The sequence below is a fragment of the Pogona vitticeps genome, chromosome 3 (assembly GCF_051106095.1).
Source record: "Pogona vitticeps strain Pit_001003342236 chromosome 3, PviZW2.1, whole genome shotgun sequence".
NCBI classification, from domain to species: domain Eukaryota; kingdom Metazoa; phylum Chordata; class Lepidosauria; order Squamata; family Agamidae; genus Pogona; species Pogona vitticeps.
The window spans coordinates 16,623,407-16,646,798 of NC_135785.1; the positions used below are offsets into that span (position 1 = coordinate 16,623,407).

The 23,392-nt window shown below is 41.2% G+C and overlaps 1 protein-coding gene across 1 annotated transcript in view; it reads left to right on the plus strand.

Annotated features, from left to right (window-relative positions):
• The window catches only part of PLD1 (phospholipase D1), a 132,215-nt gene that overhangs the window by 77,676 nt on the left and 31,147 nt on the right, over positions 1-23,392 (plus strand). The window contains exons 9-18 of the mRNA XM_072996193.2: positions 2,192-2,344; positions 3,906-4,055; positions 5,895-5,978; positions 9,075-9,156; positions 12,494-12,604; positions 13,800-14,006; positions 15,491-15,707; positions 16,830-16,958; positions 20,102-20,220; positions 20,793-20,906. Coding sequence (XP_072852294.2) covers positions 2,192-2,344; positions 3,906-4,055; positions 5,895-5,978; positions 9,075-9,156; positions 12,494-12,604; positions 13,800-14,006; positions 15,491-15,707; positions 16,830-16,958; positions 20,102-20,220; positions 20,793-20,906 — 1,366 coding nt within the window. The remainder of the gene's footprint in view (positions 1-2,191; positions 2,345-3,905; positions 4,056-5,894; positions 5,979-9,074; positions 9,157-12,493; positions 12,605-13,799; positions 14,007-15,490; positions 15,708-16,829; positions 16,959-20,101; positions 20,221-20,792; positions 20,907-23,392) is intronic.

Sequence of the window (23,392 nt, forward strand, 5' to 3'; positions counted from 1 at the left end):
CAGAAGGAAAAGACACGAAATTGGGCCTTCTCAGCGGTGGCTCCTCGCTTCTGGAATAACCTCCCTCCGGAGATTCACGCAGTTCTCATGCTGGGTACCTTTAAAAGTTAACTAAAAACATGGATGTACATTCAGGCCTTCCCTCCTGTCAATACTTGATTTCCCTTTATTCTCTCTTTATTTATTATCTGCTTTTAGTACTGTATCTGTTATTGATTGTCTAATGTAAAATTTCTGTGTTTTTATTGTATATATGTTACATTGGAAGCCGCCCAGAGTGGTTGTATAGACCAGATGGGCGGGATATAAACCAAATAAATAAATAAAATAGTACCTATATAGTTTGAACAACCAATCACTGAGACATCACCTGATGTATTCTCCCAGACATTACCTCATGTCCAATGCACATTTCATGGATTGCATCAGCTTCATGTGCTGACCTGTTAGCAAACTTTAGTTCATGTAATAATGAGTAAATTCTATATTGTGGATCATAATATCCTGACAATCCATCCAACCATCAGAAACCCCAACATAAGAAACAATCTTGTCTTTGGCCTCCAGCAACACATTCTTACTATTAAGGATAATTTCTAGTTCTTCATAACCTCCTTTCCAAGTCTCTGTTATCTTCTGGTATTTTTGGCTGCTGTCTCCATTTGGACTGATGATTGAACCAAGATAATAATTTTAATTTCTTCGTTGTCAGCATTGAAGTTATCTAAGTCTTTTATAGCCATTATTTTTATCTTCTTAATCTTCAGCTATAACTTTGCTTTTTCACTTTTTTCTTTAAGCTTCCTCAGTAGTTGGTTCAAGTCATTGCTCTTATCTGTTAGTAAACTGGTGGCATCAGTAGTTTTTAATTTACTGATGGTACTTTCACCAATTTTCACTCCTCCTTCATCTGAATTAAATCCAACTTTTTATACAATACATTCTGCAGATATGAAGGTAAAATATACCCTTGTTGATTACCTTTGCTTAAGATAAACCATTCTGTTTTTTCATATTCTGTCCTAACAGTAACTTCTTGTCACTAACATAAGAGGATAATCAAATGTGGCACACCCGTTTTTTTAAAATGGTCCATAGCTTTTTATAATCCATACTGTAAAAACACAAATGGTTCCCCCCCCCAAAAAAAAATTGATAGGCTTCTGTAATCAACATGTATTTTCAGTATAACCCCTAATGACTCTTCATTTTCTGAATCCATCTCCAGCATCTGGCATCTCTCATTCCATATATGGCAAAAAATATTTGTGGTAAGATCTTGAGCATTAGTTTGCTTGTATGGCAAATGTATGTAATGATTCTATAGTTACTGCAGTTATTGGTGTCTTCTTTCTTTTAACTGAAATGCATATTGCTTGTTGAACCTGAGGTGGCCACTTATGGCTCTCTTTCAAGTACATTTCCCATCAACCAATATCACAGTTAATGGAATGGGATGGTAAGATTTGCAGCTCAGCAAGATTTGGAAAACCACTAACTGCTCGCCCTCCCTTGAGATAATTGCATGTATTACTTCCCTTTGTGAAACACAGCAGTAAAATTCCTCTTTTCCTCACCCCTGTCACTCTGTGATGTACAACTGTTTCTATATACCTGATAGATTAGAGCAAAACTAACAAAATACTCTTTGTCAACTCTTGTAAAATAGTATGAACCTGTGCAGCCAATGCACTTCAAATTCATCCAGTTCTTAGCATCCTTATGGGCACAGCATGAAAACAGAGTTTGTTTCTGTTACCCTAATGAAGAAATAGGTCCTAGATCAAATCAAGCCTGAACTATCTCTGGAGGCAAAAATGTTGAATCTGAGGTTGTCGTACTCTGGACATACCACAAGAAAGCAGAATTCTCTGGAAAAGACAATAATGCTGGCAAAGGTTGAAGGCAGCAGGAAAAGAGTAAGACCAAATGTAAGGTGGATCATCTCCCTAAAGGAAGCTACAGGCTTGGGTTTGCAAGAACTTAGCAGGGTGTTGAGGACAGGACATTTTGGAGATCGCTCATTCATTGGGTCACCATAGGTTGGAGACGATTTGACAGCACATAACAACAATGGGGAAATAAGTATCATTTTATTATAGAAATAAATGGACCTGCCCAACAACCGCCTGCATTTACCTTTGCTGAGTCTCTAAAAATCTGTCCTGTTCTTTTGCATCTTTTTTCTCAGGTGGCTAGTAGTAAAGGATTCTTTTTTACTCTATGTGAAGCCAGACAGTGGAGCCATTTCATTTGTCCTGCTGGTGGATAAAGAATTCAGCATAAAGATTGGCAAGAAGGAGACAGAAACAAAGTATGGGCTACGCATAGACAATCTCTCCAGGTGAGAAATGTACACACATTGATTTGTGGCAGTTCCCCATATTATTTAGCCCTTTTCATAAGAAGCCTCATGGTGTAGTGGTTAAATTGCAGCACTACAGCCAAAACTCTGTTCACAACCCAGGTTCAATCCCAGGTAGGTGGCTCTAGGTTCACTCAGCCTTCCATCCTTCCAAGGTAGGTACATTATCCTCCCAACAACCCTATGGGATAGGTCAGAGTGAGAAGAATGGGAGATAGACCAGCTCAAAATCACCCAGTGGGTTTTGTAGTTCAGTGGATATTAGAACCCAGATCTCCCAACCAGGAAAGGTTGCCTGAAAAGAAAGGTCTTCACTTCCTTGTGGAAGGACAGTAAAGATGGGTCCAGCCTAGCTTCCTGTGGAAGGGAATTCCAAAGTCTGGGAGCAGTAACATGGTTGTCTCCTGTGCCTCCCTACCACTTTCTGTCCTAAGGTCAGGCTACCTTGGTCATATCAAATTCAGTATCATGGAGTGCATGGTGGAAGGAGGACTCTTGATGGCTTTTTTGTGAAATGCATCTGGGACTTGCGGTGGTTTCCAGCTGCCTGTGGCCTCTTTAAAGCTTCTTCATTCTGTTCCTCTCCACACTTGAATAATAGTAATAATTGTGTGTCATCAAGTCAGTTCTGACTTGGGGTTTTCTAGGTGTAGAGTACTCAAAAGTGGTTTATCTTTCCCTTTTTCTGGGGGTGCTCTGGGACCTTGCAGTTTGCCCAAGATTCTACAGGTTGATTCTTCTTTTGGAAGGCACAGGAGGAATTATGCTCTCAACCTCTGACTCCACAGCCAGATATGTGACTCACTGAGCTATCTAGCCAACTTACAGATAATAACATTTTGACTTATGACAATAGTAACTGTATTTTTAATGATTATATATATTTTATATTGATTTTTATGTTGTAAGCCGCCCCGAGTAGACATGGTCTAGAGCGGCAGGGTATAAATTTAATAGATAGATTAGATAGATAGATAGATAGATAGATAGATAGATAGATAGATAGAGAGAGAGAGAGAGAGAGAGAGAGAGAGAGAGAGAGAGAGAGAGAGAGAGAGATAGATAGAACCTTTCCATTTTTTTTCTAAGTATAGAGTATTTGTAAATGGTTTACCTTTCTGGAGCGCTCTGAGACTGTGCAGTCTCTCCTAGGCCACACAGGTTGGCTGTTCTCTTGGGACACACAATAAAGAATCAAATTCCCAACCTCTGGCTCCATAGCCAGATACCTAACACACTGACCAGTTAAACTATCACATTCTTGTGTTCCAGCTCCATAATCAGAGGATGACATTTAAGCTATCTCTTTCCAGTATTTAAGTTAGAACCTTCCTTGATCAGCAGATCAAAGAAGGCCCAGTTGCATTCATCTACTCATCTTCCTGTATGTTTCTGTGGACTGGGGTAAATCATGGGGATTATCTCTCAAAAATTGCAGCTATCTGGCCTGATTATATTCAGAAAAATAAAAATGAAGGCATATGTCCAATCATAGTAGATTGCATTGTGATGTTTACATTGCTTTCTTTTTCCAACCTAGGTCACTTATTCTGAAATGCAACAGCTATAGGCATGCTTTGTGGTGGGGCCAAGGAATAGAAGCATTCATTCAGAAAAATGGCAAGAACTTCCTCCAACATCATAGATTTGGCTCTTATGCTGCTGTCCAGGATAACACCTTGGTAAAGTGGTAAGAAATGATGGGGCACTGTTCAAATAGTTTGGAGATCCAGGGAATTATCTGCTTTCTTGGCAGACAAACCTTGCCAGATCTGTGGGTTCTGAGGTTCAGGGCAATGGAGGTTTCTGAACTCATTTCTATCTAACAGCATCATTCATGCTAAATATATACGTATTCCTTTAAGTGTCAGAGATGGTATGTATAATTTATTCGCGAAGGCTTTCATGGCCGGGATCTAATGATTGTTGTGGGTTTTTCGGGCTCTTTGGCAATGTTCTGAAGGTTGTTCTTCCTAACGTTTTGCCAGTCTCTGTGGCTGGCATCTTCAGAGGACAGGAGTCAGAACTCTGTCTGTGCTCTGGTGCAGTTTGTTTGGGAGTTGATTATTTATAGCTGTGGGATCAGCTTTTGTCCTTTTCAGGAGATGGGTGATTATGGTGATCAGTGTGTTTTTGTTGTGGGTGTATTGTTGTGATAATGCTATCTCATTGTTATGTATAATGCTTAGGAGCATAAGCAATGCTCCCAGTGGATCCTGGAGATATGAAATTGGCCCCTGGAGGTTGGTCATCCCTGAGACAGGCCTTTGGCCTCATCCACCATAGTTTTTCTTAAGGTCTTAGGTTTTTAAATACTGTTTCACAACTGAAGAACAGAAACTGTAGCCAAAATACTCTTCCATAACTTACACCAGCATAGGGGAAATGATATCACCACAAGCGGCAGATTGCCGCTAATTGAAAAGTTCTTGCTTCAATTTCTGACTCTGTGTGAGGTGTGCACAATGAGACAAACTTTAAGCAATGCAAAGTCAAAGTGAGGACTCTTTAATTAATGACACTCTGCTGCTGCTAGTGAGACCATTTCCCCTATGCTGGCAGGAGGGTTTTGACCAGTATTTTGAAGAAATTATGACTAGAGGCCTCAGGTTGTTAATAAATAAACATGAGCAACGTAGAATGGACTTACACTTTCAATTGATTGCAAAGTTAGCTGAAAGGGACATCGTATGGGATATAAATCATCTGTGACCAAATCTCTCAAAGTTGCTGTACCATTTTCCTTTTCTCCATTCTTCCTCCCCCTCCCTCAGCTGTTGTTAATTCCCTGGGGGAGATATATTATTAATACCTTTAAAAATAATCATTTGTTATCCTAGTTTTTGGGACAAGTGCCTTTTTTTGTGTGTAGTCGTGAAGTTGTGTCCGACTCTTCATGACCCCATGGACCAGAGCACACCAGGCCCTCCTGTCTTCCACTGCCTCCCGGAGTTTGGTTAAATTCAAGTGCCTAACTTACGCAAATATGCACATGTGCGATCCGTGTAGCAAGGTCTTGGAAATGCACACCATGACTATGGGGGTGCTATGACGGCCACCAGGAGTAGCTGCGAATTTGCCTATTCTGCATTTCAGTTGCTAATCCTGACAATAGTAAAACCACTGAAAATAGGAAGTAAGTGTGTAAATCTAAGGGATGTAATGAGTCTCCTCTAGTTGGAACTAGCAGTTGAGTTTTAAATCATACATTCCTCCAAATGGGAATCCTGTTCCTCCTTATTTGATTGACAACTTTGTCATTTGCAGAAATGGGGGGGGGATTTACTAGTTAGGTCAAGAGTTATTTGAATATCCCAGCTAGCATGTGGGCACTGACTGTGCTGGCTTAGGTGTTCTGGGGACATTGATCCACCTGGATCCTGATTTTCCCCCTATCTATGATGATTTGGGGCTGTGTGAAAGCTGCATTGAGTACATTCCCCAGACACATTAAATTCCTCTCCCCTTCCCTCCCTCTTCATTCCTCTTCTCTGTTGACTAGAAAATACAATACTCTCCTTGCTTCTAGGTATGTGAATGCAAAGGGATACTTTGAAGATGTTGCAAATGCCATGGAAGCGGCCAAAGAAGAGATTTTCATCACAGATTGGTGGTGCGTATTCAATTTCCCCCATCGTATTCCTCCTCCATCTCCTGGTACCTCTTAGAACATTTACGGACAAGGAGGCACTGTTCAGGGCCCTTTGCGGCATGGAAACTTAGCAGCAGGACCAGATGGTTTGGCAAGAGAAACAACTGTCTCAGAGACTGAGAGGGGTTGTTGTTGAGTTTTTCTTTTTCTTTCATCAAAAGGCCTTTTCAGGACACTTGGCTTGGAAAACAAAGGAGAAACAGCCCTTTAAAACACACACGTACACACAAACACACACCCAAATGACAGAAGTGGCTTCAAAACCAACTGGTCAGATTTCAGTTTGATTGTCACTTTCTTAAAGGATTCTTCCTCACCTCCCAGCTGAATTAAAAGATCCAGAACACAAATGGGAGCCCTGGGGGAGAGAAGGAGCCTCTTTCCTGCCTGTATTTTGTTGTGGTCTTCTAACTGGTTTCTAGAAGACCACAGAGCAAAGAATGATTCAGTTAACCTTGGGAGGGATTGCAAATGGGGCTTGTGGATTTTCTTAAAATCTGCCCCTGCTTCCTGCCTGTACTTTTCCGCTTTGTAATTCAAATGCAGTGGCAGATGACAAGCATGACATTTGCCAACTGGACTTTCTGTTTAGCTGGAACTGCTGTTGCATTACAAAAATTTCGCAGTGTGGCAGGAATTTGCCTCTCTCCCCTAGGGTTTGGCCAGCCTTAAGTAAGAGCCAAAGGTTTCTGTGGCCATTCCACTATGTATGCCTCAATGTCTGGCTATCCCACTGCATTTCATCACTTGTGGTGATCCTTTGGTCTTCTCCAGTAGCTACTAAGCAACTGAGGATAACACTTTGGCTATGTTACAGGGTACCACTTTGGGCAAATATAACGTGCTTGCACACTTTTGTCCTGTTTGAGTTGTGCTGTCGGGAGGAAATATACAAGATCCAATTCTTGATGTTACCAGTGTTGAAAGCCTGTCATGGTACAGTCAGCTCTTAGCTTCAACTCAAATATTTTGTGTGTGGTAGTGGTCAGAGGTATGAAGAGTAAAAACAAAAAAGGAGGGGAGAGGTATCTGTATAATCACCTCTTAAAATATACTTTCATTGCCACTTATAGAGATAATCTCTCCACTGTGTATTCTACGGATGAGATAATTCAAGAAGTCTAGGGATGACACATGCCCATTTCTGGACCCTAGAAGGCATGTGCGTGCATGTGCACACACCCAGACACAGAGAGAGAGAGAGAGAGAGAGAGAGAGAGAGCATGGAAAAGTCTTTTCATGCCCCCTGGTGGCTGCAAGGAACAATTTTGCCTTTAAATTAACATGCTGCTCCTGAGTTGTTCTAAGTGACGTCTGGTTTGGAAAAGAACCACTCACCGCCTGAAACAACCAAGAGGAGGGTAAAATGTGGCAACATTGTAATTTGCAGCCATTCAGTCTTTTCCTCCTTAAAAACAGTTCTTAAACTAAAGAAAAACAAGAAAGCAATGAGATAGGACTGGGTGGATTATGAGTGGAACACTCTGATGTCCAATATGCACATACATTTTGAGCAAATAAATAAATTAGGGGATATATGGGTGCTGATGGGTGGGTTGCAGGCCTGCATTTGGGCAACTCTTTTGGGGGGCACATATGGCTTGTGGCCAGAATTTACCTAACTCATTAATTCCTACCTAAACCCACATTATAGTATACAAGTTAAATTATATCACCGTCGTGCTAATCTCAGTTCTGTAGGGCAGAGTCTCAGTGCATGCATGTGGGGGGGGGGGGGTAAGTAATACCATTCACATTGAACCACATGAACAGGTTTAAGTCTAATTCACATACAGTATAAAAACAGGGCAGCACTTCCATATTAACTCCTTTAGACGAGGGTGGCATGGTTTTCTGCATGTATTTCTCACTCCTCCAGTCGCATTTTCTCCTCCTCCACACTTGAGTGACAAGTTACTCAGTGTGCTCACTTCACAAACAATCGACTGTTGACTTGGTCCCAGATGTTGGCTGCTGCATGTACTGTAGCTTTGTTGGGAACAATGAATAGAAAGTACATTCAGAAAATAAATTATTTGAGCCCTCCCCCCCTTTTTTTGGTAATACCAAATGGGTGTGCTGTCCCCCCCCCCCCCCGAATGTTGGATAAGGAAGGGTTGGAGGGGTTGGTTAGCAGCACTGCCAGTCAGAACACATTCAGCCCATTCTTCCTTAAAAGCAGTTTTTGAATTACGGTAAAAGACTAAGGCAGTGGGGTGAAAGTGGGAGGATGACCAATGGAATACAATGATGTTCAACACAGAGGTAGAATTCCTTGAATGAGGTAAGGGCTTTTCACAATAAAAGCCCTGTCTCAAAAGCAGGAAGAAGCCAGAGATGTGAAATGTCACTTTTGGAGGGATTGTGGGTCCCGGAATCCCATGGCTAATGTAGCTATGGGATTCTGGGAGTTGTCTATAAAGAGCCAGAGAGCATCCAGCCTGTGTGGCCTTGGGCAAGCTGCACAGTCCCAGGAAGAAGGGAATGGTAAACCACTTCTGAGTACTCTCTGCCTAGGAAACCTTCCTTGAAGTTGGAACTGACTTAATGGCATGCAACTGTTAATTACTATAATTGAAACTCATTGAGAAAATACTGGGGTGCGCCTCACTTATACAGTCAGGGATGTGACCCAACATGCAATCGACGTGAGTCCTAGCAGCGTGTCAGTGAAGCACAATTATCTACAGCAGGTTAAACAAACACAAATAGGATTCTGGCCAACATGTTGTGATCTATTCTTATTGTAACTGGCTTGGCCCTGAGTAGAGAATTAAAAGCTATTAGCTTTACAGAAGACCTGCTCTCAGCATTGGCAAAAAATGGAACAACACATCTGGCTGTGCTTTTCATTTAGACTGGCATGTCTGTAAGAAATGCTTTGATAGATGCTAGAGAAGCCAGGAACTAAACCTGAGAACTTTTGCACCTATCCCAACATTATGTTCTGTTTGGCCCCTTTCTATTCACTCATAATGACTGCAGCCAGCCAGTTAAGACTTTAAAGAAGAGCTTCTGGTTGAAGTGGGGCTACTGGATTTCCTTTGGTTTTTACAGGCTGAGCCCAGAAATATTCATGAAGCGTCCTGTAGTGGAAGGCAATCGCTGGAGGCTGGACTGCATTTTGAGGAGGAAAGCAGTAAGTATGCCTTGTTTTTCAGATCATATAAAGCACCAATAGGTAAGCATTGGCCGCCATTTTGGAGCAAGTGGTGAGTAGCTTGTTTGCGGCCACCTCTTGAATTTGTGGCTGAGGTAGTATTCTTGACTTACAGGACACCATTACTACACATGGTAGGAGCTCTTGTAAAGTTCTGTCTTACTTATTTTACACTTTATTTGTTGATTACATTTGCATCATGCCCTCCCCCAAATAAACTCAAAGTGACATCCAGGCCTCTGTTCCTCCCCGTTGTGGCAGTTTTCAGAGACAAAAGTATTTCAGTTTCTGTTGCACCTTCCTGTTATATCTTCACATCAGCCCCATGAGAGAGGTAGACATTGACTAATTCTAGATGGCTAGTGATGACCAACAACCTGAGTATCCTGTTGTTGTCATTGTAGTAGTAGTAGTAGTAGTAGTAGTAGTAGTAGTAGTAGTAGTAGTAGTAGTTGTTGTTGTTGTTGTTGTTGTTGTTGTTGTCCTTCTTCTCCTTCTTCTTCTCTTCTTCTTCTATAGAATTATTATCCTCCATTTCCCAGAGGTTAGGTTGGGTAACCACCTAAGAGATGGGGAGAATGCCTGAAAGGAGCTTGAATGCAACCTACTCCACATGAATTGATTGCCGCCATTTTGAATCCATCACAGCTCACTCTTTTGGTAGCCCCTTGTCTCAGCTCCATTGCTCTCCTGCTCATGTGACAGCCCACACAATCTCTTCCAAAGCAAAGGTTATAGTGGGGGATCATTACCATTTTGTCACCTTAAAATTGCAGACCCGGAAGGGACCACGTGGATCATTGAGTTCCACCCCTGGCAAAGAGGCATGTGGGAAATCAATCCTGCAACTTCTCTCCAGAAGAATTGTGAAAGTATAACCAATAACAGAGGAAAGGAGAATAGCTTCCAGTAAGCCTCTCCTTGTCTGCAAGAGGCCCCACCAGAGCTCCAAACATTGCAGATTTCCAAGTGCTTGACCTGAACCTCAAAAAGCCCAACTGATTTTTGAGGCAAGCGGGAGGCAGCTTACCTACTCCTGTTCTTTTCTTTAATCACCAATGGACTTTTTGGCCCCATATAAGTGATAGGAAATGGTGATAGTGAGGATAGTAGAAATTGACTCTTCAGAAAGATACCATCACAATGTGGGATGATTTATTATGTGTGTCTGTATTCAGAAAGGATTCTCATTACGTTGCTAATGGTAGGCATTGATCTGCTCAGAGGGAATAGAGATCTAATTAGGAGAGAACATTGTCTGGCTGTAGTCATACTTTACTGTTGCACTGCTTGGACCGTGTTATTGAGCTTCGAGTGGAAGAGCATTCTAATGGGACTTTTCCATCATCGTCCTAAAAAGCCTTTGCAAGCACAGTTTAATTGGATGCTGGAACTCCGATGGGTCCAAAGGGGTGTTTGATGTCAGGGTGCCCATAGGACAACCTGAGGGCCACAGGCAACCTGCCAGGACCAACTGTGGGCCTCAGACCTTGATTTTTTTTAAAAAAAGGCTTTAAATGCCCCCTTGCCATGTTATGGGACACGGGATAATTTTACCATGTCTGACACCCCCAAACATATTTGACCACGAAGCTCATTGTGTTGCCCATCACCATCTCTGAGCAAAATCTATTCTACAAGGTTGCGGTGAAAATGAGGAGAGAAGGAAGAAATCCATGTGCACCACCTTCAACTAATTGGAGGAAAGGCAGAGTATATTATTGTCAGAAACAAGAGTATAGGTACACCGGGGCAAACCACCATCTTCCTCCCTTCTAGAAGCTGTCTGTCCTCCCCCAGGGTTTCCATCATCACCTCCATGAGCAGGGCCTCAGTGTGAGGCCCAGTTGCTGGGCATGCTATCCATCCTCCAGATCTCCTCAGTATCCTCCTTGGGTAGCTCGGTCCGTGCTCTTGACCCTGGGTGGGAAGCCTGCTGACAACAGTGTTCTTGCCATTGTCCTCTCCACATTCCAACTCACAGCCCAAGAGAAGCCAACACATATTAATTTGTTGTGTTCCTCTCTAAAAAGCATCATCTCCCTGGAGTGAAACCATCTCTGGCAGGTACTTGATGTCACAGTAGGCTAGGAATTGTTCCCAGAAAATGAAATGTCATGTGCATTTAAACTTCTAAACAATATGTTTGATTTAATAAAACATTGACTGGGAGGCATTATGAATATGTTCTAAATGTTCTCTACTGCCCCATAGGTTGTAAATACGTTAAAATAAAGGCTGCAGGAGGACAGCATGTGAACACGTTGCTATTACACAATCCAGTGTTCTTGATTCTGCATGCCCATTTTTATAAAATAAAGTTCATGTGTTCCTAGCTATTAAGAATGTAGCAGAGGCAATACTTGGCGAAATTTTAGGAGCTGAATGAGTTTTGGTGGCCAGGGAGGAGAGAACTGGGTGGGACTTTGACTGTTCAGAAATATAGGGCAAAAAAGAGACCTAAACAGCTTCAGAAGCTGAAGGTGGGGCTGGCGGCGAGGAAAGGAAACCTTCCATTAGATTAAATTAAATATTTCTAATGACTGATCAAGGATATACTGGCACATATTTATGCAACAGGAGTTTTGCCCAGTGAAACTTAACTGTATGTTACAGCTTAAAACTGTAAACAGAATCATTTGCTCCTAACATGAGAATACCATAAAGACAGAATAATACATTATGCTTTATAGGTACGGTGGCTCTCTTCCTTACTGAACAGGAAGGTTTATTTATTTTCCTTCTGAAGGAGAGAAAAGAAAAGGGCAGCAGGAATTTCCTTGGGGAAAACATGTCACTGCAAAACGCCACCACCGAAAAGGTCCTGCTGTGATCCCCTTATTGTGTTCAAAAAAATGTAGAACCTCTCCCAATGATATGGGCAGACTTTCAAGCTCTTCGTTTCTATAGTTTGCTTAATATTACATAGACAACAATGTTGAGTTATTTTTATTTGTTTTATTACAGTCACAACAGGATAACCCCACAAGTAAAGACATCTATCATAAAATGGATATAAACCTACTTGCTTTGTGTTCAAGGTTTGAGAGTCAAACTAAAAATTAAGGGGAATGCCTATATGTTATGACTAACCAGTTTTCCTTGCCGTTTTCTCAGACATATGTGCCTCTAAAATCAAATTATCAAATCCCTTGTCTACTTTGCAATAACCAATCACAAAACAAATATACTAAATGCAATATATATAGGTGAAGAAAACCTGTGACAAGCAGACGTCTTTCGGCACCTATGCAAATAAACATAGTAAACCCATCATTTTGTGCATCCCATGTGCCCATGTTTTGTTTCTTGACAGCAACAAGGTGTGAAAATCTTTGTGATGCTTTACAAAGAGGTGGAGCTGGCTCTTGGAATTAACAGCGAATACACAAAGCGTACCCTAATGCGTCTACATCCCAATATCAAGGTATTTGTGCTGTTTTTGGCATCTATGCTGTTGCTTTCTTTTTAGGACAAGATAGACGTGGCTACAGTTTCTGTAGCATTGCTGTTGCTATCATTTCCTTGTGCCAAAATAACTTTGAAAACAACCTGCAAAGAAACAGCCTCTTGGAAAAAAAGGTCATAACTTAGCAGCAGAAGCAGACCTATCTGCAGTATGTTCAAACTGATTTACCCTCAGACTCTTTGAATTTTGTGGAAAGTAATGCAGAACGTGACAGTGTCCAAAATTTAGCTGTTTTCTGTAACCCAGTGGTTCCCAACCTTGTCTTCTCAGATGTTCTTGGACTAAAACTCCCAGCGGTCTTTACCATTAGCTGTGCTAACCAGGATTTCAAGACTCCTAATCCTGTCTTTAACTCTTACAGTTAAAAATACTGTACCTAGATATATATTTCAGTCCCATTGGTGGACAGCTCAAATCCCCACTGAAAAGGTGCAATGAAGTGCTGGAATGGGGCAATTTGGGATGGGAATCATAGAATAATTAAGTTGGAAGGGATCTATAAGGCCATCAAGTCCAACCCCCTGCTCAATGCAAGAATACAAATCAAAGTAGACCTGACAGAGGGTTGTCCAATTTTCTCTTGAATGCCTCCAGTGTTGGAGCGCTCACCACCTGTTGAGGCAATTGGTTCCATTGTTGTACTACTCTAACAGTTAAGACATTTTTCCTGATATTTAGCTGAAATCTAGCTATTCCAGATCGTATTAGCTATTCCACCCAATTTTGTGTCATCTGTAAATTTGATACATTTTCTCTAAACCCCCTCATCAAAACGATTATTAAAAATGTTGAAGCATACTAGGCGCAGGACTGAGGCTTCTCATATCCACTTGTTTCCTTCCCCCCAATTTGACTGGGTGTTATACCTTTCTCATTTGCCCTACGCTTTGCCCTACAACTGTCTCCAGGCCCTTTTCTGATTGCCACATTTCAAGGAAAAGCAGTGGTGAGGGGAAGTGTTGGGAGAGGTAGATGGATTGAGCACCAGCCTATTGCTTTGATGCTTAAGATTTCTTGCCTTCATGAACTTCTTGGTCAGCAAAGACAGCCAAACAACTGGTCAAATATAAAACCACCTTAGCAGTTCGATTTTAAACCCATTTAAAAGGAGCCCTCACCTTATTTTGATATAGGTTGATTTCCTTTCATGTAGGTAATGAGGCACCCTGATCATGTCTCGTCTACTGTTTATTTGTGGGCCCACCATGAGAAACTGGTGGTGATTGACCAGTCCATCGCTTTTGTTGGAGGCATTGATTTGGCTTATGGCAGATGGGACGACAACGAGCATCGTCTAACTGATGTGGGCAGTGCAAAACGGATGACGGCAACCAAATCGGAGTCTTCGACAAATCTTTCGGTATGTATGTATGCAATCCCAGGTGTTGGTTTGGGAATTCATAAATCTGTGTATCGGAGATTCTTTCAAAAAAGCAGGCTGAATCTAGGGCATTTGTATGTACAGTGGTGCCTCACTTAACGACGATAATCCGTTCCAGGGAAATCGCCATTAAGCGAAAACATTGTAAAGCGAAATAAAAAACCCATTGAAACGCATTGAAACCCATTCAATGCGTTCCAGTGGGGTAAAAACTTGCCGTCCAGTGAAGATTCTCCATATGGCGGCCATTTTCGGTGCCTGTATAGTGAGGAATTCATCCCTAAGTACAGCGGGGAGCCATTTTAAGCACCCAGCGGCCATTTTGAAAACCCAACGATCAGCTGTTTTTGATCATCGTAAAGCGAAAATCGGTTCCCGAAGCAGGGAACCCATCATCACTAAGCGAAATACCCCCAATTAGACCATCGTTTTGCAATTGCAATTGAGATCGCAAAAAGATCATCATAAAGCGGATTCGTCGTAATGCGGGGCAATCGTAAAGCGGGGCACAACTAATCTTTATTTCTCTTTGACTGACATGAACCTGTCAAGTTCACATTGAGATCTACCTTATTGGGGCCTGGGAATGATGGGCCTTGCAATTCTAAACATCTGGAGAGCACCAGGTTGGGGAAGGCTGCCATGGATATCCCAAGAACGAGAGATGCCTCTTGCTTTTTGTCTTTCTCTTAGTGTGTGTTAATACTTTCAGTGATTCACAGCTGACCATCTGAACTGTTTCCATGGAAGAACGTTATGTTTTCGTCTGATACAGAAGCACTATTTCCAGTGTTTGGCTTAAGCCTATTATTTACCCACGTAGGAAATCTGGGAAGCTTGCACATGTGAATCAGTGGAACAGGATCTGGCAACAAACCTGCTTAAGGAGTATCAATGACAGAAGACAGGCATGGAAACACATCTGCATTGGTCTTCTATTTCATTTGAAGCAGTTCTCTTTAGGCTGTCTTTTCAGGAGAAGAGACGGCATGACACTTCTGAATGCAAGAAAAGGAGCCCTTTTCTTTAATACATTGGGTTTCCATAACATGAAACTTTTGATCCTTTGATCCATCCCAATGTATGAAGGTATACATATTAGCCGTGCCATATTTTTTGGCATCCAGCATTTTCCATTGGAAATTGGAAAATGTTTTTTTTTTAATCACATCTATCAGAATCCCCTAGCCAGCCTACCCAGTTGCCATGGTTGGCACAAGATTTGGGGATTTTAAATCTAGAAGTTTCCCAGTTCTGATTTAGATCAGTAACTACCTGTCTCTTGTAGAAGAAGTAGCCATGTTAGTCTGTGAAAACAAAATAGAAAGTAAAAAGTAAAAAAAGATAAAAACATTGTGGCAGAAGTTAAAAGGCTAACTTATATATATATATATACTGTATATTTAATGTGAGCTTTTGTGGACAGGTCCACTTCATCAGACATGTCTATTTTCTGTCTTAAGCCTTCAGCAGAGACAGCTGCAGCGCCAGCTGTTGGGCCTCAATCAGAGTCTGCGGTGAAACTGTCATTGCATGGAAACTTTGATGACCCTCCAGATCCTTCAAGAATGAAAGGACTAGGAAGGCCCAGGAAATTTGCCAGATTCAGCCTCTATAAGCAGCTCCATCGGCACGGCCTCCACCACGCAGACAGTGTGAGCAGTCTAGACAGCGAGTCGAGTGAGTCATTTTGTAGTCATTTTGATGGGTGGCAGTTTTAGTGCAAGAGAGGAAGCAATGGATACAGCTTTGACTAACACATGGGCATGACTTGCATATTTGCCTTATACAGAGTCAGACAGCTAGTCTGTCTAGCTTAATATTATCCATATCAGAGATTGCCTGAACGTGACCCTAGCCTTTTTAGTTGGTCATCTAACTATCAGGACTTATTAAAAAAAACATACTGAAAATGGAGATATGAGCATCCAGAAGCCTCCAGGATGTAAGGTGCACCATTAAAATGAGCTGTGCCACCCATGTGTGCCTTGTGGATTTTTGAATCTGCAAATGGGCTGCTGGTTGGCTTGTGAAAAGCTTACTGTCTTGATTTCATTGTATTTCCCCAAATCCCAGCTAGGTTCTCATCCCACTCTGGTTGCAAGAGTTTTTTTTTTCTTTCTGCATGGAAGTTTGTATGGATTTTCCATAGACGTTTCCTGTGATGTATGTCTTTAGTTATGCACATTTTCCAGTGCACTGATTTTTGTTCTCCACTGACTAAAGAATATGCTTATTTATCAATTATACATGGTGTTAGTAATCATATTTTAAATTAATGAATGGTTCTCTGTGTGTGACATGCATCAAGCCTCCCAAAGGAGTGGCTTTCCAAGGCAAGATGTGCCTTGTTTTGCAGTGTGTCCTGGGAAGTGTAAAACTTTGGTGAGAATCTTTAAACTATCAAAATCCTTTTTCTGTTCCTTGTCAGTTTTCACTTCTGCATTTCTGTGTGTGTTCATTTGTGCACACATGCATCTGTGTGTCCCCTGCAGAGTTGACCTTCTGTCCAAGCCAAGAAGTCCATTACTGGTGTGCTTAACAACACCTTCAAGGTTTCAGGCAGGAGGCTTTTCCTGCCTCTCTTGCAGATGCTGGGAACTAAGAATTTTCTGCATACAAAGCAGATGGGCTGCCTCTGGAGTATGGCCCTCCCTTGCCTTACTAGGGAAGGAAGGAAAATGGAATAAAAAGGAAGGGAAAAGATTATGACTCCAGTGCAGATCAATGCAGGATCTAGTTTCGCAAACCATTCTAAATGTTTTTTTTTTAAATCTGTATGTCATTGACTGTTGGGGACAGATAAAGGCTCGATCCGCAGCTTGAAGACAGGTGTTGGAGAGCTTCTTGGTGAAACCAGGTTCTGGCATGGAAAAGATTATTGCAACTTTGTCTTCAAAGACTGGGTTCAGCTTGATAAGCCCTTTGCTGGTATGTGCCCTTGCTGCATGAAATAACTATTCTTTCCTCTAATTATGACAGTTTGCTTTCTTTTGTTTTGTGGCCTGGAGATGTGGTATGATCTGAGGCAGAACCCCTTTTCAGGGGCAGGAACTCCTCTGTTATTGAACTCAAACCTGCAAGTTTAGAGATACAGATTTTAAAAGAGTGATAGATGGTTTAAAGCACTCTGGGTCAATGAGCTTTTTCAGGGTGTTGTTGCTTGCTGTTGTCTTTTCACAGCCTTCTTCCAGCTCCACACAATGGAATAGGAAGCAATAACTTCCTGACATGTGAATGAGCCGTGGACATTCTTGTCTTCACATGCTCACGTCTCTCCCTCTTCTGTGTCTGTATGCCAAGGAAGAAGAACAGAAACTTAAACAATTCATAGTTTCCTAAAATGTCTAAATTTGGAAAACTATGATTAGTTTCTACTCTGGTCAGTCATATTACTGAAACAGACATCTTTTTTTTTTAATTTTTAAATTTTCATTATAGTACAAAATAAACCTACTACACAAAAACTGAAACAGACATCTACGTTAGCTTGGGCATGTTGTGAGAATGGCTGATGGTTGGATTCCAAAAAGCTCCTGTATGGAGAATTACTGCAGGGAAAGCGCCCGAGAGGGAGATCACAGCTGCTATACAAGGATATCTGCAGGAGGGATCTGAAGGCTTTAGGAATGGATGTCAACAGATGAGAAACATTGACATCTGAGCATTCAGTCTAGAGGCAAGCGGTGTAGCATGGCCTCTCACAATTTGAAGAGACCCTTGTCCAGCAGGCCGAGACAAAGAGGCAGTCCCAAAAGCAGCAAAATCAGAGAGCTGGACAGGGGACAGATTGTATTTGTCTTCAGTGTGGAAGGGATGGTCACTCTCAAATTGGCCTTCTCAGCCATATTAGATGCTGTTCCAAGACCTATTCAGAGCATGTTGCCATAGTCTCTCGAGACTGAAGGATGCCTACATGAGTCAGTCACAACAAACAGGATCAAGCCATGGCTTCACTGCTGATCTAAATCATTTTTCTTGACCAAAGGTGGAGCACAAATAGTCTCCCTTCTCCTGCCACAGGCTAAGGGTGTTTTAAAATGTTTTGCTACAACGTTGAGACACTGACAACTGTCTTCAACTTTTCTCCACACGTAGTGCAGCCTGAAATAAGTCACTTCACCTTGTTGCCTAACAGGGCCATTCCCAAGACTTTTCAGTCCTGGTTTGTTCATTAGCCAGCAAATTTTTCTTTAAAAGGCTTTCATTGTTCAATTGCCTTTCCTTATTCATATAACTCTAGGGGTATCAAGACAATCCCAACATGGCAACATCCTTTTCTACTTGTTACCCATGCATGTTTTCTCGTCTTTTCTGTCATTTTCTTACTATAAATTTAAAAAATAGGAGTGCTTCGGAGTAAAAGGCAGACTGTATGCAAAATATAATATTGTTAGTAGAAGAATGGATCTTTCTAGAAGGTTGAACCATCCCATCCCCTCAGGTGGGATATTACCACAAACTGTGGTTTGTTTTAGATTGAAAGCAGAAACTGGCAAGGTCCTTGAAGGTGCAAAAAAGGAAAAGACAGAACGCTAGGGCTTATTAAGAGTGAATGAATTTGTTGTCTCCTGCTCCATGGGAAATGTGCCTGTCATTCAAGGAAACCTTCCATTATGAGAAAATGAGTTTGGGACATAACAATACCTGCTGGATCAGGAGAAAGGCCTATTTAGTTCGGCCCCTGTTTCCCTTAGCGAACAAGTTTGTCTCTCTGAAGTATGTCTGTGGAAGAGCAGATATTCCTCTTTTAAATAATGCCTGATTTCTGTTCTGCTTACATAGATTTCATTGTGTTGGCAAAATTAAACAGAAATAAAAAAGGTGAGGAGAGAAAATAAGAAAAAAACAACAACCCAAGTATGAAATATTGAGACTCTTCAAAGAATAACAAACTTGTTTCAATAGAAGCTTTCATGCATCAAAATCCATTTCTTCAGACACATGGGATACTCACACTACAGTATGCATTGATACATATCCCCATGAGGGGTCATGATCCGGTGAAAGGTGCAGGCAATAGACAAAGTCACAATGCATTGTTGACACAGGAATGGACTATGGAGATGTTAAACACAGTACTTGGAGCCTTATGGCACAGTGGTTAAACTGCAGTACTGCAGTCAAGACTTTGCTCATGACCTGAGTTTGATCCGGATAAGCTCAGATAGCCAGCTTGACTCAGCCTTCCATCCTGTTGTTGAACTCAGTACCCAGCTCACTGGAAGGACCAATGCGTCGCCTCTATAATTAAGTAATAAACGTCCCAGAGACTGCTTTAAAATATGTGGAGTGGTATATAAGCAGCACACTTCATTTTACGAAAAATTGCCGGCCATAGGCAGGCTGATAAACTGTATGTCTGGTAAATTTGCCTGTCACAGAAATGCTGAGAGGTCTGAGTATGTGTAGGAAGGCCACCATTTTATAGGCGTATGATGTTACAGACAGTTGGGTTATTGGTATATGTACTAAGAAGTACACAAGATGCATTAATAGCCCAATTGTGTATTAAAAACTGTGGTTCTTATGTAACACTTTATCCCTATAAAATATAAAAACTCTGACCTAGCATTCTTGTGACAGCCAAATCTACTTAACATACAGCTAATCATCCTGCCTGTGGGCCACAGTTTTAAGTAACTAACATTTTGATAGTCCCATTCCTGGGTCAACAATGCATTGTGACTTTGTCTATGATCGATTCTATGCATTCACCCGGTCATGGGGACATATATAAATGCAGAGGACATAGTATTAGTCTTCTGTGGCTGAAATCCTGTTGCTTTGTTATGCAAAATGTTTAACTTGGAGCCAGTCATTCCTATCTGCTCACCTGCTGGGAGTCGCAGGGGCATCTCTGCTGGCTTTGTGCATCCTTGAGAATCCCAGCAGGGACTCTTTAATTGCAGGTTAGGAATAACTGAATGTTACACCTTTTTGTATAACAAAACAACAGGATTTCAGGCCATGTATCTGAAGAAATGACTTTTGATCCATGAAAGCTCATGTTTTCCCCTTTCATTTGGCCAACATGCTGAGACAGACTAACACGCCTACTTCTTCGGAAACAGATTTCATTGATCGCTACACTATGCCAAGGATGCCATGGCATGACATTGCCTCGGTTGTGCATGGTAAAGCAGCTCGGGATGTGGCTCGACACTTCATTCAGCGCTGGAATTTCACAAAGGTAGGGACTCTGCCTCCCCTTTTTTAAACTCTCAGTGAAGTGACCCAGCGTGTAGTCTGAAATGCTGCTCGGCCACCTTACAGTGCTCCATTTGTAAATGAGGGTTGAGTGTCTGCACATGAACTGTTCTTGTCATCTTGCCTGTAAATCACAGTAAACCTGAAAATAAGTGGGCAATTTGTGAAATTATTGATGGATCATTAGGAATTCCAGCTGGCTTCTTCTCCCAGGTTGTCAAGCACAGTAAGCACTTAAATACATATTGGCTGCATGTGCATAATACAGATCTATGCAGAATTTAGTTAAAGAAACATCACTTAAAATGTTGTAATCAGCAAGTTGATCTGAAAATGAAAATCTCTCCTGTGTTTAGAATTTGACAAATATCCCAGCCCTGAAACTAAAACTGTAACTGTGTGGGGCATCTCAAAAGCAGTTCAGAAAGAAATGTTCTAATCATAGAATTAAGTCCCAGTGTGTTCAGTGGAGCTTATATCCAAGAAAATATGCATAAGATTTCAACTTGAGAGTGAGATTAAAGCCTTCTAAGTAATTCTGATTTTATTTTTAAGATCATGAAGCCAAAATACAGGTCCCTTTCCTATCCTTTCCTATTGCCAAAATCTCAACGAACAGCAGATGAATTGAAGTACCAAGTCCCAGAATCTCTGTGTGCCCGTGTGCAGGTAAGATTGGTATTTGAGGTACAGAATTTATAACTGCCCCACTGCTATGAAGTTAGTTCCTGGACTTCTTCCAAGAGAAGCCTCATAAAATTCCCCTTAAAGGAAACCACTATAAATTGCTAGATCAAATGTCATTTCCTTTTAATAGATGGCACTAAATCCTAGACATATCGAGATAAGCTGTGAAAGATACTGTCTTTCTAGCTACCCATTTCCAAAACCAAACCTTGAATAATAACCTAGAGTGTGTTGGCTTCCATTTTTTAAAAAAGTAGTTTTTTTTAAATGTAAGTGGAATTTATTTTCTAGTAAATAGGTATAGGTTTCCAGCCTAATTATTTGTCCTTATGAAAGTATAGAGAATACTAAATATTACCGTAGATGTGTTTTTTGAGTGACAGAAGTTTGTAGGGAGAGTTGTTCCTCAAAAGTGGAGAAATGGTAGGAGAGTAGGACAGAAAGGACCACCTGTGGCTTGTTAAACCCTGAGTCCTCCTTGGAGTACTGCTGATTCTCCCAGTCAAGATGTGGCAAGTATGTAAATGAGTCTTGGGTAATCCCATGAAAACATCCCAGCAAGAAGTGTAACACTTAGCAAATCAGAATAAAGCATTAATGTTTCGGGGTTTTTTGCTGGCCACGTTAATCACAATGATGTCTTCAGACTCTTAATTTGTAATGTTAAGAACCAGAAATTCACACACACAAAAACCCACCCTCTTCACCATGCTCTCATGGGGAAAGTAAACGTAACGCAAAATTGTCTGAAAATTGCAAACTGCTAAAGGCATTTCAGGAAACCACAAGCTACTCCCAAACATTTTGTGGACTGGATTTGTCTAGGAAATTATCCCTTGCAAATTTCATTTGTTCCATCAGTAAATGGTCTGTTGGCAGTAAAGCTTTCTGAAAACTGCCAACCAAGGCTATTTCCAAGCTGAAACTACTGTACTGGTCTCCTTCCCTGATTTCCAGTAGCCTAAAATACCTTTAAACCCAGAAGTAAGTAGGACGTATCATTTTAGATTCATGTGAATGGGAGAATGTTCTGTTGGAGAGACTGTTGGCAGGGTGGCTTTTTAAATGTGGTCATCAAAAGTCTGATGACTTTGTATGGATGGGGTGAAATAAGGCACTGCACAGCAGTGTAAATCCAGAAAGCCTGTCTTGATGCTTAATGGACCAAATTACTCAGACTGGGGAGCTGGGTTAGAAAGCATGGTTTTCTAGGCCTTGGTGTGTCTCCATTGACCGATATGGTCAGCTGGCTGAATTCAGTTCAGTTCTGCTGACAATTCAAAGCCTTGATTTAATACACCATCATCTTGTTGCCTGATACAGTTTTATTCCTGGTCAAGGGAGTTCCTTAGTTGTTGATGTTGCGTAGCATATCAGAACACTGCACAGCCTATTTGGTCAGAGAGAATACTGAGATAGAAGATACGTTTCAGAAAATTTCTATTAATAAGATTGCATATGAAATGTTATCTCTCATCTTTGATAGCAAGGGTAATTAGGCCTAAAACTATATCTGAACTGTACCATTTCAATGATATGAATACATGTTCCTCCATTAAAAATCCCTGCACATAGAAAGTTAGATCGATTTGCTTTCTGTGTATTGGATTTGTTTTCCCTTTTTGTTTGGACGTGCATTCAGGCATGTACATTTTCCCCATCTGCAGTCCAGATACAGATGTACCACTTCAGTGAGAACTTGACTTTTGCTTAGTGGTTCCCAAGTTTGAATCATCAAGTGTTGTTTGACTTCAGTCCCCCAAAACTCCCACTGCTATGCTTGCTAGGATTTCTGGGAACTGAAATCTAACATCTGGGAAGCCAAGATTGAAAACTACTGCCTAAGTACTTTTTATCCAATGATCTTGAAGATTCAGCTATGAAAATGTGTTCTTGTAAGGTGAAAGAACTGCTCAGTGATGAGACTTGGAAGAAGTTTCAAGCTGAGGACTGTGTATGGATTGATTGCATCTCCCTGGGATGTCTTGAGGTCTAAAACCATCCATCGTCTCTGACCTTTATTATCTGATGGCGGGTGCTTTCATCAGATGAATTTCCCAGCTAGACAAAATTTATTTCTGAGTAAGCAAACCTCGCTTCAGCCGAATGGTGCTTATCACCCATCACACAGAAAATGAAAACAATTTGTAGAATCTTTGCTGGAAGCATAGAGTATTTCTTTGATATTTTCAAGTTATTGATGGCCCTAGCTGCTAATACCCAGGAAGGAAAATGTTGCTAGTCCAGGTAGTCACTGCTTGAATACAATTGAAGCTGAAATGGCTCAATTTAGATTTATGTTTCACTGGTTGATATGGGGAGTGGTGAACTTCCAGGCTTTAAGGTTGCACTGAGCAAGAATACTTGTTTGAGTGGTTTATGGTGCTCAAAGATTTCTTAACCCTTCCTTATCGAGAAAGTCAATGACTGGAAGTAAAACATTTTTTTAAATTTTAATGTGTATTATT